Source organism: Oncorhynchus nerka, linkage group LG5 (genome assembly GCF_034236695.1).
Source record: "Oncorhynchus nerka isolate Pitt River linkage group LG5, Oner_Uvic_2.0, whole genome shotgun sequence".
NCBI lineage: Eukaryota > Metazoa > Chordata > Actinopteri > Salmoniformes > Salmonidae > Oncorhynchus > Oncorhynchus nerka.
Genome location: NC_088400.1, coordinates 50227336 through 50246705, shown reverse-complemented (window position 1 = coordinate 50246705; position 19370 = coordinate 50227336). Strand labels below are relative to the sequence as shown.

General features: G+C 41.4%; 1 protein-coding gene across 1 annotated transcript; it reads right to left on the bottom strand.

The window, feature by feature from the left end:
* Positions 1-21: 21 nt before the first annotated feature.
* Positions 22-9699, bottom strand: ppid (peptidylprolyl isomerase D). The gene is made up of 10 exons (XM_029660017.2): positions 9529-9699; positions 8932-9072; positions 8180-8286; positions 7827-8015; positions 7536-7658; positions 6198-6304; positions 5865-6009; positions 1450-1536; positions 818-860; positions 22-497 (listed from the first exon to the last, which is right to left on the bottom strand). The coding sequence occupies exons 1-10, from the start codon at positions 9611-9613 to the stop codon at positions 409-411; spliced, it is 1116 nt and encodes a 371-aa protein (XP_029515877.1). The 5' UTR covers positions 9614-9699; the 3' UTR covers positions 22-408.
* Positions 9700-19370: the final 9671 nt, after the last annotated feature.

The following is a 19370-nucleotide window of genomic DNA, read 5'->3' as shown; positions in this document are numbered from 1 at the left end:
CAGCTTAATCCACAGATCACATTGAATGTTCAGGTAGAATTTAATTGCACCGCATACAGGTGGAGTAGGCAAATTCCAGAATGAGTCTTAACTAACCAACCACAATTTTATGGCTTATCTTAAACATTCAGACAAAGGGATATTACAGTAGTTCTTTGTAAACATGAGTATCATTGACATAACACTCCAAATAAATGAATACAGTGAAATACTCAAGACAAAATGCTGACAGGGTTAAGCTGCCTCCATACTTAATTTTCAGCTACCCTTGTGTGCCACACAAATAACTTTCAACAACAGCCAATATTATACTTTGGTGGTTTTCAATTGGGACCTGATTGAAGCTAGCTGCCTTACAGAAATAACTCATTATTGGCGAGTGGACTTTATCAAATGATTGTCTGATCTTCATGCAAACATTTTTGCATAGATTTGCTTCTCTTTCTCCTTTTCCTCCTTCACTTTCAACTGGACTCTCTTCATCTCGTTTCCAATCGCTGTCAAAGGATGAACAAGTAAATTCACTTGTCAGGCAAGGAAAACAACGTATCACAACGAAATGGCAAAACTGTTGCATATGTCATGAAGGAGTTTTGTAAATAAGTTACTTTGAGCATCATACTGCTCTCACTATTGACCATTTATTCTAAGTTCTAGTTAGCCTTTAGAATATTCAAAAGAACACATGGAGCCCAATTATTAATATTTTTTCCACTAATTGGGCAATAGATTATCCTTGGGCTGACTGTGTAAATGCTGCCATAAGGACACAAATGATCCCCTGGATTGATTGATACCATAAAGAAGCAGTACCAACCTTTGTCCTCTGGTGCTATTTCTTGAGCTTTCTTCAGATCACTCTGCAAATGGCAAAAGGTGAGAAATATTTTAGTGAGTTGACAGACAAGTCAAACTCCAATGATCCAGCTATTGACCACTTCCTCCAATTCCAGATTTAAAGCTGGAATCCTCAGTTGCTACATCCATTTTTGGACTTACAAAAGAATGATATACCCATTTCATTCTTGAAGAATATCATTTATAAATGCCTCATGAGCTTAGTTCAATAGTCATACCCCATCAGAACCCAAAATACATGCTTGTTTTACACCAATGTAAAACACTGTATAGCGTCAGAACATGGTTAAATGATATCATGGATGGTCAGTCCGTAAATTTATAGCTCTGTCTGTATTTGAGTGGTTATATTTCTCCAGGCCCATTCCTCAGTTTTATACCAATACACAGGCCGGGTGACCATTGTTTCGCCCCAACTCTTTGGAAGCAATGTTTTAGTGCAAATAAACCCATATGAATCGGTGGGGGAAAATATCCTTGTCGCATGGGTTCCAGTCCAGAAAGCCCATTTTTGTTAGGCTGGGACAAATGGTTCACATTCTGAAGTCATGATTGGTATGATAAGAGTGTATATAAACTTTTTTTCTTTACCATGGCTTTACTGTACTCCTTCAGTCCCTGCCAGGCTTGGGCCCTCCTGAACAGAGCTTTAGTGTTTTTCTGGTTCAACTCCAGTGCCTAAAAAAAACAAGCAAACATACATAAATCAAACGAAATAGTGACTGCGCTTCTCAGTGTTTCTTTCCCTTCCTAATCAAATTATATTTGTCACATGCGCCGAATACAACAGGTGTAGACCAAACTGTGAAATGCTTACTGACAAGCCCTTAACCAACAATGCAGTTTTCAGAAAATAGAGTTAAGAAAAAAAAAAAAGGTACAATAACATTGAGGCTATATACAGGTGGTACCGGTAAAAGGTCAATGTGCCGGGATACAGGTTAGTCAAGGTAATATGGACATGTAGGTAGGGGTAAAGTGACTATGCATAGATAATAAACAGTGAGTAGCAGCAGTGCAAATAGTCCAACTGGCCATTTGATTAATTGTTCAGCAGTCTTATGGCTTGGGCTTAGAAACTGTTAAGGAGCCTTTTGGACATAGATTTGGTGCTCCGGTACCGCTTGCCATGTGGTAGCAGAGAGAACAGTCCATGACAATTGTTTTTGACCTTCCTCTGACCCAACCAAGTAGGTCATGGATGGCAGGAAGCTTGGCCCCAGTGATGTACGCACTACCCTCTGTAGCAGTTGCTATACCAGAAGGTGATGCAACCGGTCAGGATGCTCTCGATGGTGCAGCTGTAGAACATTGAGGATCTGGGGACCCATGCCGACTCTTTTCAGTCTCCTGAGGGCGAAAGGCATCGTCGTGCCCTATTCACAACTTTCTTGGTGTGTTTGGACATGATAGTTTGTTGGTGACGTGGACACCAAGGAACTTGAAACTCTCGACCTGCTCCACTACAGCCCCGCCGATGTGAATGGAGGCCTGTTCAGCCCACCTTTTCCTGTAGTCCACAATCATCTCCTTTGTCTTGATCACGTTGAGGGAGAGGTTGTTGTCCTGGCACCACACTGTCAGGCCTCTGACCTCCTGCCTATAGAGACTGTCTCATTGTCGGTGGTCAGGCCTACCACCGTTGTGTCGTTAGCAAAGTTAATGGTGTTGGTGTCGTGCTTGGCCACAAAGTCATGGACGAATAGGGAGTACAAGAGGAAACTAAGCACGCATCCCTGAGGGTCCCCCATGTTGAGAATCAGATGTGTTGTTGCCTACCGTTACCACCTGGGGACGGCCCGTCAGGAAGTCCAGGATCCAGTTGCAAAGGGAGGTGTTTAGTCCCTGGGTCCTTAGCTTAGTAATGAGCATGGAGGGCACTATGGTGTTGAACACTGAGCTGTAATCAATGAACAGCATTCTCACATAGGTGTTCCTTTTATCCAGGTGGGAAAGGGCAGTGTGGAGTGTGACTGCGTCATCTGTGGGTTTCCGGGATGATAGTGTTGATGTGAGCCATGCGGGGCAGTAGTCATTAAGGTAGGTTACTTTAGCTTTCTTGGAAACGGGCTATGGTGGTCTGCTTGAAACATGTACAGTTGGAAGTCGGATGTTTACATACACTTATGTTGGAGTCATTAAAACTTGTTTATCAACCACTCCACAAATGTCTTGTTAACAACCTAGTTTTGGCAAGTCAGAACATCTACTTTGTGCATGACAAGTAATTTTTCCAACTTACAACTTATAACTTTCACTTATAATTCACTGTATCACAATTCCAGTGGGTCAGAAGTTTACATACACTAAGTTGACTGTGCCTTTAAACAGCTTAGAAAATTCCAGAAAATTATGTCATGGCTTTAGAAGCTTCTGATATCATCATTTGAGTCAATTGGAGGTGTACCTGTGGATGTATTTCAAGGCCTACCTTCAAACTCAGTGCCTCTTTGCTTGACATCATGGGAAAATCAAAAGAAAAAAATTGTAGACCTCCACAAGTCTGGTTCATCCTTGAGAGCAATTTCCAAACGCCTGAAGGTACCACGTCCATCTACACACACGTCACGTTAGCTAATGAGCCAACCAGCTAACGTTAGCTAGTTAAACAACAATGAAATAGTGCCAAATCATGTTGTTACTACCCTGCATGAATCTGCTGGGAGCTAACCAACCAGGTTCAAATGTTAGCTAGCTAACATTAGGCTCTAACTAGCAAAGCAAACAGTTCTGGGATACAAATAATAATGTCATACACGTAACGTTAGCTAGGGAGTCAGCCAGCTAATGTTAGTTAGCTAGCTAACAGTACACTAACTTGAAATGAAACCACTTGGTCAAAATTAGACACGTGTAATATCTGAAAATGTATCTAACTAGCGCTAGACTATCTTACTATCTTATCTTATACATCATCATGCATGATGGATGTGTCTCCCTGTCACGGATGCCATGCCACGGTTTCCCTTAGTTTGAATATGTAATCCGGAGTTGTTTCTCCATCTCTTTAGCTATCATACTCTAATTCCACTGATTTCAAAACTTGATCCTCTAGAAAGTGGAGAGCAACACTTAAACAGCTCCACTACACATTGTTATAAAAAGCCGCGTTCGACAGTTCGACAGGATTACCAACACAGACTGACCAGCTCAAATAGACAAAATTGGCAGACCAATCCAAACTCCTCTCTCGGCAAGTCCAGCCCACTCATCTCAGCCAATCATGGCTAGTAGGAAGGTTTTATTTTCTTCTGTGGCTTAACCAACAAGGCTAGTAATTTAACAATTTTATTCATATTTACAGATGGCATACAAGTATATTATTAAGGCACATGAAAATTGATGTTGCAGAAGGCATTTCTGCCAAAAAACGGATTTTGATAAATAAAATAACGTTAAAATGGCTCTCCTGGCCTCCCGGGTGGCGCAGTGGTTAAGGGCGTTGTACTGCAGCGCCAGCTGTGCCATCAGAGACCCTGGGTTCGCGCCCAGGCTCTGTCGTAACCGGCCGCGACTGGGAGGTCCGTGGGGCAACGCACAATTGGCCTAGCGTCGCCCGGGTTAGGGAGGGGTTGGCCAGTAGGGATGTCCTTGTCTCATCGCGACTCCTGTGGCTGGCCGGGCGCAGTGCGCGCTAACCAAGGTTGCCAGGTGCACGGTGTTTCCTCCGACACATTGGGGCGGCTGGCTTCCGGGTTGGATGCGCACTGTGTTAAAGAAGCAGTGCGGCTTGGTTGGGTTGTGTATCGGAGGACGCATGACTTTCAACCTTCGTCTCTCCCGAGCCCGTACGGGAGTTGTAGCGATGAGACAAGCTTCTAAAAACAATTGGATACCACGAAATTGGGGAGAAAACGGGGTAAAAAATAAAATTACAAAATTACAAAAAAATGGCTCTCCTGTGAAGTTGTGACTTGCGACATACGCCTAGTTTCCTGAAACAGGTCACAATTGGTTAGGAGCAAGTAAAACGGCAGCCACCCCCCCGGCGCTATAAATACTGAATAAGAATGTTATCTACAGATTTAACTAGAAATATTATGGTACTCTACAAAAACATATCCTCAGTTGCATTCACAATGAGTTCCATAAAGACTTTTATAGTGCTGACCATGAATGGCCTTTGAATCTTTGCCACTAATAAACAGTTGTACCGTAGTCGAGTGGTGGAAGTGTGATGGGGCTGGCATCTAGGATTTCAGCTGGCCTAAAATATTTTTCTTTCAATTTTAAATTGTTTGCATAATTTCTAATCCACTTTATTTAAAAAAAGAAATCCCATAACCATACCACCTCTCCTGTGACTGAGTAGGTCTGACACCAATTATTCGACTGGTCAATTGCTTGGTCGATAAGCTGTTGGTCAACCAAGATTTTTTGGGTCGAGCAGTAGCATATATATATATATATATATATATTTTTTTAGGGCACACAAATGTAGCCTTATAAATGCTCCCATTTGGAGATCTGATAGTATTTATGATCGGCTTAATGCACCACCACTAATAAGCTGTAGAGCTTCTCAAATTAATGTATTCTTCGCCTCAAACAGCAAGCAAACAGTCTGTTTTTACAGACATTGACAATTCCTCAATGTATTTGAAAAATCTTTCCAGCCCTCTCCCTTTCGATAACCACTCAGCCTGAAATGTCATGCTCTGATCCAGTGGGAACATCATTAAATGGGCCTACCCGATTACTTATCCCTTGCGGACATAGCCTAGAGCTGTGTCTGTCCTGAGGTCACTGGCGCGGGAAACTATGAGTGCCCAGAATATGTTATACGATGTTGCATGGATCTTCAGACGGATCCAAGTTCATAGTTGATACAATGTTTTAAGTTCATTTCAGACAGGCCATGCACAGCCAATGTGATTTATAGGATTTTTTATTTTATTAGGATATTATTTTACCTGCAGGCTGTACTGTTTTTAGTTGTTGGCTTTATATGCTATTTTTGTCTGCACAGGACTGTGCAATACTCCATATTGGCCTAAATTACTTACCTCGTCACAGCTGTCCATGGCTTCCTGCCAGAGCTGCATCTTCAGTTTACAGGCAGCGGTGTTGAGAATGCAGCTCACCGCAGTGGGCTCCAGCTTCGCCTGGGCTTTCTCAATCTCCTGCTCATCACCGGCAACTGCCAGATACCTGGCAAGTGACACGTTTCACCATTTAGTCCTTTGCTAGGCTGGTCCCAGATCGGTTTGTGCCATTTGGACAACTCCTATGGTCATTGTGCATTCAAATGCATGTCATGCTGTGACACAAGCAGGCCTAGTACACACATACACTGTAAATCACAGTGCGAGCGGAGGAACCCTGGATAAACATTTCACCTGAGAGCTTTGGAGTACTTCTTGATTGCAGACTGCCAGTCTTGGTTCTTGAAAAAGTTGTTCCCAATATTCTTAATATCCTCAGCAACACATAGGACTTTGTCAACCTAACCAAAAAACAACAAGTATGAGACTTTTATGCTATTTTCACAATCAGTGCTGCATCAGCATTTCACAATCACAGAAATGCAGTTCATGTCACACTTCATTTTGACTAAATAAATAAATCCACATAATAGGGGTGTGAACATTTAAACGAAATTGGGATCCTTAACGTTAACACCCCTAACCAAAAAATAATAAAAAATCCATAAAATTAAAATCACAGTGCAGTTTTCACAAAGCATATTCTTTTCCTAGTCATAGCCTAACTAGACAATAGGCTATAAAGGCCTGGAGAAAGTTGTGTAATTTAAATAGAACCAGAGAGGAAGAGGCTAACTTTCTGCAATTTTTTGTGAATGTGCGAGACATGCAAGACAAGTCATTTCGAGATACAGATTACCAAGACATGTGTACGGTTCTTTCAGCCTGCCCCCTCCACTCTCGCACGCTGGCTCACCTGCGCTTTGCTAATGAAGAACATCAAAACCTACTGAAGTTGCGAGACATTGCAAGCCAAGACATTGCGAAATGCAGCATTCCATTGCGAGATACACCTTTTAATTGCCTCTAGATAGGCCTAGTGCACGGTTCTGAATGTCTGGCTAGTGGCCGACCTGCCTATACTGTGCCCCTCCCCTCTCTCGCTAGCTCACTATGAAAGACGCAAGTGTTTGTGTTCTCGGCATCTAATCTGTCTCCTCCGTTCCAAAAAATACAGAATCTTTGTAGTCGATTCCTAGCGGAATCCAATCTTGACACTCAGAAATGGGAGTCGACGTGCAAGGAGTTGAGGACAGTATTATTTTAGAGTGGACTCTCCGCCACTACATTATTGTCGTTAACAGTTGGGAAAAAGGCAGAGAAAGGCAAGCGACAGCAGCAAAGTACTGTATGGCAATACTTTGAGAAGTTAATTTAGAAGGAAATGCAAACTTTGCGAGGTGGAATCGAGGTACAGTAATACAGGTGCAACCAGTGTTTCCCCTACATAAATTTGGCAGACGGCCCGCCACTCCAAAAGATATGAAGAGGCGTTATAATTTCCGTGATTGTAAAATGTCAGTGTAAACTAAAAACAGATATAAATGTACGTGGAAAAGATAATGGAGCTATATATATATTTTTTCATAAGATCACCTTTTGAGACTGACAATAACCAAAATTAAAAATAGAACGTCAGCATGGGTATCTTCAGAGAAGCGTTTAGAGAGAAAATGAGGTAGGACTACTAACATCTTTTAAATCAACGTCGGCATCCTCTGGGTAGTCTGGATGGGTGTCCCCTGAGCCGTCGTTTGGGGCTACTCCCCAGTTGTCTCCATGTTTATGCTCACCACACTCGGCAATTACACAGGGCTATGGGGAAAGAATCAAGAGCAAAACTGTAAATACACTATGAGCATTTCACAAGTGTCACACACTACAGAAAAATACTAGGTAATCTACCTGCTGCAAGGCAAAACATACAGCTTGCTGCTGCGTTAATGTTATTGAATGTGGCAGTATTTATTCTCATTGATTGACCTTGAGAGGTGTGTCCTCGTTAGTCTCTATGGCCTCCAGTGTTTTCACCAGCCCTAACCCCTTCAAGACTTGTCCAAAGACAACGTGTTTGCCATCTAGATGAGCAGTGGGCACAGTGGTGATGAAGAACTGGGAGCCATTGGTGGCGGGTCCAGAATTGGCCATACTCAGCAAGCCCTCTTTGTCGTGCTGGAGAGGACACAGACACCCACATGTTAATTCAATGATGACCAAGAAAACAGAAATAATTTGTCATGCTAAGGGCCAGGAGTTATTCCTATGACTAAAGCCCAGACTTTATACTGGTCAAGAAAATCTCCTATGTTATTCCAAGTCATTATGAAAATCCTTACCTTGTAATGGAAGTTCTCATCTTCAAACTTCTCCCCATAGATGCTCTCCCCTCCAGTGCCGTTCTGGTTGGAGAAATCTCCTCCCTGGATCATGAACTGCTTGATAACTTAAATTGATTGACAGCGTACATGTTTGTGGTCATTACCGCAATATAGATGTGATCTATATATAGCTTTGTGTAGGCAGGGCAAACCAGTTTTGGTGATTTCTGGTATATCATCAAAATAAATCACAACACGTTTTTGGACTCATTCAGCAGTCTTTACCCGATTAAGTACAATAGCACTGGAAATTAATGTTTAAAATTCTATTTATAGTCCAAAAACGTAATTAGAAAATTATGCCGTTGCTGCTTCCTCCTGTTGACAAAACATTGATAAATAGCCCATATTGATCATCATAAACTGGGTGGTTGAGCCCTGAATTCTGATTGGCTGAATGACATGGTATATCAGACCATATACAACGGGTATGACACAATTTTAAGTTTTACTGCTCTAATTGCATTGGTAACCAGTTTATAATAGCAATAAGGCTCCTTTGGTGTTCAATATACGGCCAATATACCACGTCTAAGGACTGTGTCCAGGCACTCCGAGTTGCGTCGTGCTAAAGAACAGCCCTTAGCATTAGTATATTATCCATATACCACACTTCCTCAGGCCTTATTGCTTAACTAGACCCTAGTCAGGCTGTAAGCAAGCAGGTACGATCTGCTGGCTAACAAACAGTGGAAATGCACAATACTTACTCCTGTGGAAAGGACATCCTTTGAAATGGAGTGGTTTTCCTGTGGTTTTGCCAGTTCCCTTCTCTCCAGTACAGAGTGCTCGAAAGTTTTCAGCGGTTTTGGGGACAACATCAGCAAACAGTTCGAACACGATTCGGCCAACTGGTGACAACATAGCATGACATTATGTGGATAGTTGGTCTTTAAAAAATGCAATTTCAAAGTAGATGTAACTCAAAAACAAGCCTTTTAGTCCTCAACTAGCTAATCTGGTAGACACTGGCGTGTAGAATATTTACGAAAAACATGACAGCACGTGCTTGTTGCTTCGAATGGAACGTTAATGTATCAGGCGAATGGATATTCACAAATTAGACTAACTTGTTATATTTAGACAGTAAAGAAATACCTAACAATACAAGTACCTATATGGTTCAAAATAGCATAGGAATTACAAATGTGTACTTTAATATACATTGGTCGCTGTAACGTTAATTTAAGATCATGCTAGCTAGCATGAATGTGCTTTTTCTAGAAACCACCCGGCGCTGCTAGCTAGCCATTAGCCTAGCGTGTCCAGTTGAATGACTAACAGCGCTTTATTGAAAATATCCTAACCTCTTTCACCACCAATGTCTACATCAAAGAAGACACGGGGGTTTTCTTTGTTTGAAGGCTTGGTCACGGGTGTTGCGTTAGACATTTCTAAAATTGTGTAAACGTCAGCTAGCTAAAGTTACTTCCACAATACTCCTAGTTATCAGCGCCTCGTCAGCAACACTCAAAAAGAACTTCCGGGTCACGGAATTTCCGAAAAATTACAAATAAAAGCCCCCTCACGTAATAGTACAAAAGTATCATTAACCTGTATTTATTCACGATATGAAACATTGTCTACACATTAATAATGATGAATATTTGTTCATATTTAAGTGACATTTGCATTTAATGTGGGTTTTAAAGCATGTTCCAAGGTCAAATAAATGCCCCCAACGCAGTACTCTTATGGAGAGAAAACTATTCTAGGTGTTGAAGTAAAAGTGGGGTTAGGATTCTTAACTAGGATCTGTATGGTGTTCCTTCATGCGGGACTGAGGTCTTTATGGCCAGCAATACTTTATACTCCATTAATGAAATAAACTGTTAATATAAACTAAACTAAATATAAACTACAATTTACATATTGGGTTAAAGAGAAAACGATTCTAGGTGCCGAAGTAAAAGCGGGGTTGGGATTATTCACTACTTTTAAAAATGTATTTAACCTTTATTTAACTTGGCAAGTCAGTTAAGAACAAATCCTTATTTACAATGACGGCCTACCCCGGCCAAACCTGGACGACGCTGAGCCAATTGTGCGCCGCTCTATGGGAATCTCAATTACGGCCGGATGTGATGCAGCCTGGATTCAAACCAGGGACTGCAATGATGCCTCTTGCAGTGAGATGCAGTGCCTTAGACCGCTGCGCCAATAACATGGTACAAACATTGTTAGGCACAGACAACAGCACAAAGGGCAAAAAGGAAGAGACAACAATAAGTAAGTGTTAGTAACAATGTCCATGTTTGAGTCTTTGAATGTAGAGATGGAGATAAAACTGTCCAGTTTGAGTATTCATTGCAGCTCGTTCCAGTCGCTATTTGCAGAAAACTGAAAAGAGGAGCAAACCAGGGATGTGTGTGCTTTGTGGACTTTTAACAGAATGTGACTGGCAAGAACGGTTGTTGAATGTGGAGGATGAGGGTTGCAGTAGGTATCTCAGATAAGGGGGAGGGGGGGGGGGGGGTCCTGTGCAATTGGGTCTTGGACTTCCTGACGGGCCGCCCCCAGGTGGTGAAGGTAGGAAACATCTCCACTTCGCTGATCCTCAACACTGGGGCCCCACAAGGGTGGGTGATCAGCCCCTCCTGTACTCCCTGGTCACCCATGACTGCGTGGCCATGCACGCCTCCAAATCGATCAACAAGTTTGCACACGACAACAGTAGTGGGCTTGATCACCAACAACGATGAGACAGCCTACAGGGAGGAGGTGAGGGCCCTCGGAGTGTGGTGTCAGGAAAACAACCTCTCACTCAACGTCAACAAAACAAAAGGAGATGATCGTGGACTTCAGGAACCAGCACCACCCTATCCACATAGATGGGACAGCAGTGGAGAAGGTGGAAAGTTTTAAGTTCCTCGCGTACACATCACGGACAAACTGAAATGGTCCACCCACACAGACAGTGTGGTGGAGACGGCGCAACAGCGCCTCTTCAACCTCAGGAGGCTTGGCACCTAAAACCTTCACAAAGCCACATTTTTTTCCGCCTCCTGAGGTTGAAGAGGCACTGTTGCGCTTTCTTCACCACACTGTCTGTGTGAGTGGACCATTTCCGATCGTCAGTGATGTGTACGCCGAGGAACTTGAAGCTTTCCACCTGTTCCACTGCGGCCCCGTCGATGTGGATAGGAGTGTGGTGCCTCTGCTGGTTGCCTGAAGTCCACTATCAGCTCCTTTGTTTTGTTGACATTGAGTGAGAGGTTATTTTCCTGGCACCACACTCCCAGGGCCCTTACCTCCTCTCTGTCCGATCTCTGGTTTCAGCACTTGCTATTTAGAAAGTACAGTTGGCGAGCGCACAGTGCCCTGTTCGGAAGTTGGCTTCACCTAAAGTAAATTGATATTTTGCCAAAATGATATTGTTTCTCCTGTCTAAATCATTCAAAATACTTTACCAGAGAGCTTGATTTAGCCACAGAGGACCATTAGCTTCTTTTTTTAAATACTCTGGATTCTTTTAAATCACAAGTGTAGAGGCCTATGCCTATTTGGGAAGCCAGCAATTTGGGGAGCACTCGTGGCAATAGGCCTAGCGGATGATTGAGTTGCAGCTGTCAGTGAAAACCATCTAAAATGTGTGACGATAATCTGTCTTGAGTATAATTTAGTGGTAAAACAAGGAGGGGAGGGGTGTGTAGCAAAGTTATAGGAATCTCTCTCCAGAATGCATGCACTCAGCTCTCCAGAATGTGCTCCACTGTCTCCTGCCAATTATTGCACATTCATTGTGTGAATTATTTGCCCTTTGATTGTTTATTTTTATCAGTTCCCCATTACATACAGTGGGGCAGAAAATAATTTAGTCATCCACCAATTGTGCAAGTTCTCCCACTTAAAAAGATGAGAGGCCTGTAATTTTCATCATAGGTACACTTCAACTATGACAGACAAAATTAGAAGAAAAAAAATGCAGAAAATCACATTGTAGGATTTTCAATGAATTTATTTGCAAATTATGGTGGAAAATAAGTATTTGGTCACCTACAAACAAGCAAGATTTCTGGCTCTCACAGACCTGTAACTTCTTCTTTAAGAGGCTCCTCTGTCCTCCACTCGTTACCTGTATTAATGGATATGTGCTGAGAGAAGGACAGTGTACCTTCTAACCATACTCCCAATTGTATGAGGTGACTACCTCAAACTACCGAAACGCTCAGAGGTAGTAATCACACTGGTGTGGGGGGTCAGAACAAGGTTAAGGGAAGATAAAGCATGTTGGGAGTATGGCTAGCACACATGAAAGATATTTATATTCCTGTAATGTCGACAATTTATTTTGTAGTCCTTTATCGAGGGCTTTATTCACTTCAATTTTATAGTTGGAGGTAGGATCGAAAATCAATTTCTTGTAACATTTTCTATTATTTTTTCCGATAAACATGTTGGTATTAGAAATCACAATCCCACCTCCCTTATCTGATCTCTGTATATTAATCGAGTTATCATTCGTTATGTCATCAAGCATTTTTTTTATGCCAAGAGTGTGCAAAGCTGTCATCAAGGCAAAGGGTGGCTACTTTGAAGAATCTTAAATATGTTTTGATTTGTTCAACACTTTTTTGGTTACTAAATGATTCCATGTGTTTCTTCATAGTGTTGATGTCGTCACTATTATTCTACAATGTAGAAAATAGTAGAAATAAAGTAAAACCCTTGAATGAGTAGGTGTCAACTTTTGACTGGTACTGTATGTCTGATCAATGTCAATTTTGCATTCATTTGTAGCTTGTTTTATAGTAGAACACTCTCTAGAGGAATGGTCAATGATGTGTAGCATTTGATCCGATGAACAGTAATATATATATAAAATATATATATATAAAATATATTTCACCAGTGTCTGCAAAGGCTCTTTTTGAATACCTTAGCCTCGTGGGATTCTACTGTTGTAGTATTTGCTGAGCGTTTTGGCGTGGAGCTCTAAGCTAATTACTCTCTCTTTTAGTTTTTTTGTTATTTTATTTCATACTCTCCCAGTGTTTCCTTCTCTGGGACTATGGTGGTGGTTAAGTCCCAAGGGAGTAGAATTCTCTCTGAATCTCCTGTGCTGAATATAAATGTTTGGGCTCTCGTCTCAGTAAGCTTGCCAGTGATGATTTTAGCATGTACATCTTGGTGGGGCAAAGCCACAACACAACACAAAACAATACATTCATTGCACTATAACAGTTACAAATGGTGCCCAACAGGGGCCTACATAAAGCTGTCCCAACAGCAGAGCTTTCTTTTCAGCACCATGGAGTGAATACTTACAACTGCTTACACCAGCAAAATCTTGTCTGCCAGCGAAATAGTTCATTCAGCCTAATTTACTGCCTTTAAAAAAAGAACTGATATGGCAGACTTGCTTTAAAAAATTGGTTTCTACTGACAATTGAGATGTACAAACTATGGCATAAGGGGACGGCGAGCAGAGGAGAGGCAATCCGTAATTTTGATTAAGACATTAATGAGCAAGCTGGATCGACTATTTGTTCAGCACACAGAATTCAGAACATGGGCTGTTCTTACAGTATTTTCCCTATACACCAAGTCAAACCATATGATAAATAAAGGGGTCATATGAGGGGTAAAGGGACCAAATTATTAGTGTGAGGCACATGGGCTACTAACAACTTACTACACAACATACAGTGCATTCAGAAGGTATTCAGACTCCTTGACTTTCCACACATTTTGTTACATTACAACCTTATTCTAAAATGGATTCAATTACATTTTTCCTCATCAATTTACACACAATACCCCATAATGACAAATCGAAAACAGGTTTTTAGAATTTTAGCAAATTTATAAAAATTACTAAACAGAAATACCTTATTTATATAAGTACTCAGACCCGTTGCCATGAGACTCAATTGAGCTCAAGTACATCCTGTTTCCATTGATCATCCTTGGTGTTTCTACACCTTGATTGGATTACACCTGTGGCAAATTAAATTGATTGGACACGATTTGGATAGGCACACACCTATCTATACAAGATCCCACAGTTGACAGTGCATGTCAGAGCAAAAATATTATCTGGGGCAGGGTACCAAAACATTTCTGCAGCATTGAAGGTCCTCAGGAACACAGTTACCTCTGTCATGCTTAAATGGAATAAGTTTAGAACCACCAAGAGCCTTCGTAAAGCTGGCCGCCCGACCAAACTCGGCAATCGGGGGTGAAGGGCCTTGGTGAGGGAGGTGACAAGAACCTGATGGTCGGTAACAGAGAGTCCAGATTTCCTCTGTGGAGATGGGAGAACCTTCCAGAAGGACAACAATCTCTGCAGCACTTCACCAATCAGGCTTTTCTGGTAGAGTGGTCAGACGCTAGCCACTCCTCAGTAAAAGGCACATGACAGCACACTTGGATTTTGCCTAAAGGCACCTGAATGACTCTCCAACCATGAGAAACAAGAGTCTCTGGTCTGATGAAACCAAGATTGAACTCTTTGGTCTGAATGCCAAGCGTCACATCTGGAGGAAACCTGGCACCATCCCTACGGTGAAGCATGATGTGGGGATGTTTTTTAGCGGCAGGTGAGACTAGTCAGGATCGAGGGAACGATGAATGGAGCAAAGTACAGAGAGATTCTTGATGAAAACCTGCTCCAGAGAGCTCAGGACTTCAAACTGGGGTGAAGGTTCACCTTCCAACGACCCTAAGCACACAGCCAAGACTACCAGGAGAGGCTTCGGGACAAGTCTCTGAATGTCCTTGAGTGGCCCAGCCAGAGGCCAGACTTGGACCCGATCTTGTAGTGTTATACTCAAGAAGACTCAAGGCTGTAATCGCTGCCAAAGGTGCTTCAACAAAGCACTGAGTAAATGCTCTGAAAACGTAAATATGTAAATGTGATATTTCAGTTTTGTATTTTTTAGACATTTAAAAAAATACAATTAAAAAACTTTTTGCTTTGTCATTATGGTTTATTATGTGTAGATTTGATGAGGGAAAAAAAAGTTTTATCCATTTTAGATTAAGGCTGTAATGTAACAAAATGTGGAAAAAGTCAAGGGGTCTAAATACTTTCCAAATGCACTGTGCACTTGTTAGTTTCTTAGCTACAGGATACATATCTCCCTAGCATATTATATAATTAATGCAGCAGCATACAATACATTTTTGGACTCACCTTGTGCTGTGGTCACAAAAACAGGAAGGTGGCGCGCCGGTCCTTGTGGGCAAATTTTGTCATCAAAGTGTTGTATTCTCGGGATTTATGTTGCTTTCAAGACAACTTGGAATTTATGACGTCAGTGATCTTCAGGTTGGAGCTCTAGAAAGAGACCCGACTTCTCGACTTGGAATTCCGAGTTTGATGACGGTTCAAAACGTATTTTCCCAGTTTGAGCAAATTCTTTTCAGAGTTCCGAGCTGTCTTGAACTAACTAAAGTCTGAGATTTCTGAGTTTCCAGTTATTTTGAACACGGCAGAAGTCATGCTGGATTGACAGCATGAATGTTTATTATTTTAAGCTTGGGAAAGAGACCCTTAAACCCAGATCCACTCCACTGAATAGCAAGCTAGTGATTGTTATGCATTGCTTGCAGTTAGCCACTGATTCCTTCCAAACCCCTCATTGCTGAATTTGCGATTTCCAACTTGTTGTGTAATGTTTATGGCCGATCAGCACTGATAGGTTTTATCCATTATTTATTTTTTCATATGACAAGGATTGAAAAGGATTTGCCAGTAGATTGCTGATTGCTGAGTCATGATTATGAATGCTTGTCTACCTTGCTATCTGAGATTTTGAAAGTATGTTGACATGATCAGTCCAATCAAAGCTACGGTAGATATAACTTGATTTGACGTCATATTATCTGTGGCCAATGACCTTGAGACTTCTTGGATGGGCACTTATAATGTAACTCTATGGCAGTGCCCAAGGGGAGACTATGTTTGTATGCAGCTTTATTAACTCAATTGTTCCGTTTTATTTACATAGTTTGCAAACTGATATATGACACATATGAATGTCAAAATAACATGAAAAACAGTTTTTTTTTTTTTGCTAAACAGGTGGGGCAGAGGCCCTGAATGACAGGTAACCACTGAAGCTTGTATAGTTTAAAAATAAATTTCTCTCTTTTGACTGAGGTCTATATTTACATTTAACATTTAAGTCATTTAGCAGACGCTCTTATCCAGAGCGACTTACAAATTGGTGCATTCACCTTATGACCTCCAGTGGAACAGTAGTGCATCTAAATCTTTTCAGGGGGAGGGGGGGTGAGAGGGATTACTTTATCCTATCCTAGGTATTCCTTAAAGAGGTGGGGTTTCAGGTGTCTCCGGAAGGTGGTGATTGACTCCGCTGTCCTGGCGTCGTGAGGGAGTTTGTTCCACCATTGGGGGGCCAGAGCAGCGAACAGTTTTGACTGGGCTGAGCGGGAACTGTGCTTCCTCAGTGGTAGGGAGGCGAGCAGGCCAGAGGTGGATGAACGCAGTGCCCTTGTTTGGGTGTAGGGCCTGATCAGAGCCTGGAGGTACCTGGAGGTACTATATGACCAACAACACTTTGTACTCCACCAACTCTATTGGTCCCAATGCAATACACTATAGGCATATAAATTACATATACATATGGGTTTATAGAGCGAAAATGACTAGGTGCCAAAGTTAAATTGGGGTTTGTATTACTCACTAGGGTCTGTAGAATTTATGGTGTTATTCCATGGTGGACTGCGGTCTAAATGCCCAGCAACACTTTCTACTCCACCCACTCCATTCACTGCAATGCAATACACTGTAGGCCTATAGGTGATTAGTTACTTTAAAGACACAATGTAAAACATGGACTGATAATGAACTAGATGAACTTAATGATGATGAGCTGTACCTTTTATACATTTAAATCACTCAAATACAAAACAGCCAATCCCTTCTTCAAGCCTTTCCCTTCAAGTAAACTGATGAGGTTCATCAAGGCCAGAACAGCAAGGCTCGTTAATAGCACCTACTCTGACGCTATGAGGACGGTGAACTCTCGTCGAGTCTAAATCGTACTTATGCACTGCTGTACTGTCACTTTAACTCACTGCTGACTGACTAATTCAGGGCTATATCTAAATGTCAAAACAATACATAAACTATTCTAGCTTTCTCTTTGTTTTGCTTCCAGTGTGAAATAAAACATCATTCCATACCAGACTTGCATTCCATAGCTTGCCCTATAATGTAGGTGAAAGATTCAGACTATTAGCACGTGATTAGGTGAGAACGAACTGCTTCAGAGAAACAATGGCAACTGCTGTATGTTATCAGTAGATGGGGTGTTAACTGACTGGCATACCTGTAAATGACATACATTATCCTAATGATGATGAGCAGGCTGCAGGCTTTATACATTTACATAGCAAAACATGCATCAGGTCAAGCGATTTGGCTAGGCAAAGATCTCTTTTTTTTTTAGGCAGTATCATAGTAAGATCATATAGGTTAGTATCACCACAATTATGCCTATAGCCTATCAAGGGTTATCACGGAGGTTAACAGCACTTTTCTTCAACCCATCCTGGTCGCAATTAATCAAAAGGTTCGCATATTGGATTTGGGATTTTGGACTGAAAGTAGCAGGGATGTGGGTTGGGGTTTTTCTGATTGTGTGACATTATTGCCTTGTGCTCACCAGGTAAAAGTAAACTGGACCCTGGTTTTATGGACACACAATTGATTGTTTGCCTGTACGGTGCTATATTGAGTTTGAGTTAATTTTTTACAGGGACAGTGAACATTAATCAACGTTTCAGTAAAAGTGCCGGTTTTAGCCAGCCGGCTAATTTTCAACCGCAGTCCCTGGGCAGGTTATTAAAAACAATTACAATATAGACAATAGCAACATAGGACAAGCAAGACAGAGCAACATAGGACAAGCAAGACGTAGCATACAGACATAGCAACATAGAACAAAAAGCAGCAAGACAAAATTCATAAAAGTGTTTCCACACCTCACAAGCTACAGACAACATGGAAAGCGGCAACACACAGCTAGGGATTATATTCACAAATCAAAATGTCTTCAAGCATTTTGTAAAAGTGTGATATGTGGTGCAGTTATGTGTGTCTGATGGCAGTGTATTCCAGACATGGGAAGCTCTCACAGAGAAAACGGATTTACTAAAGGTGTTTTTCCTTAAGGGAACTATACAGTCACCTCTCATGGCAGACCTTGTGGATCTGCTGCCATATGTTTGGGGTTTCTGTTTCACAAAAATAGTGAGTGGAGGGGTAGCCAGGCCATTTAGGATCTTGAATACAAGACATGCGTCGCTGTATTGCACAAGATTTTCCCAACTCAGGAGCTCATGCTTTCTGATGTGTCTGACGTGTCTGATGTAACAGTGATGATGGTTATTGGGCTTCCTATCAAGCACTTTGAGAGCCTGTTTGTAGACAGACTGAATAAGTCTTAATGTTGTACAGCAAGCTTGGGCCTAACTAGTCAAGCAGTATGTTAAGTGGGGGATTATCATAGATTTGAAGTACAGTTTTGCTACCTCTGTAGTCAAACAATTTGGTACAAATCGGAAATTAGCTAGGTTGAATTTGGTTATTTGAATTAACTTTTTTGTACCATATGGTGTCCATGACTCTATTTAAAAGTCCAGCAACACTTATGACCTTGATTTTTGTTCAGCCTCACCTGTTTTGGATTCTAGGGACTCTAGTGAATAGACTGAACCCTGATTTTATGGACATACAATTGATCGTTTTTCCTGTACAGTGCTATATTTGAACCCAGGGTTGGGTATGTTACTTCTACATGTAATCCGTTACAGTTACCAGTACAAAATTGTAATCAGTAATGTAACTTTTGGATTACCTCAACTCAGTAACAATCTGATTACATTCAGTTAATTTCCCCTTAAGAGGCATTAGAAGACAAAAATGTATGTTACCAATTGAACTACATCTACTGTAGGATAAATCAATGTTAAAGTTTACATAGCTGGCCATATATGGATGTTACATTTTACTTTATGGGTTGGTTATGTAGGCTTTATCTAATCTAAACCATCGCTTTCTATTACATACAATAATATGATTAAGTTATATCTTTACATTAATATATTTTTTTAAATGGATATAGCAGCGACAGACGGACCCTTTTTAAGTCTATCAAACGTGTGCGAGTTTGAG

What these genes read in the sequence shown, in the direction of transcription:
- ppid (XM_029660017.2), bottom strand. Translation starts at nt 9,613, where the DNA reads ATGTCTAACGCAACACCCGTGACCAAGCCTTCAAACAAAGAAAACCCC. An exon ending in ATGAGAACTTCCATTACAAG is followed by an intron (nt 8,016 to 8,179) that starts GTAAGGATTTTC and finishes TGTCCTCTCCAG; the next exon opens with CACGACAAAGAGGGCTTGCT. An exon ending in AATAGCACCAGAGGACAAAG is followed by an intron (nt 498 to 817) that starts GTTGGTACTGCT and finishes ATCCTTTGACAG; the next exon opens with CGATTGGAAACGAGATGAAG.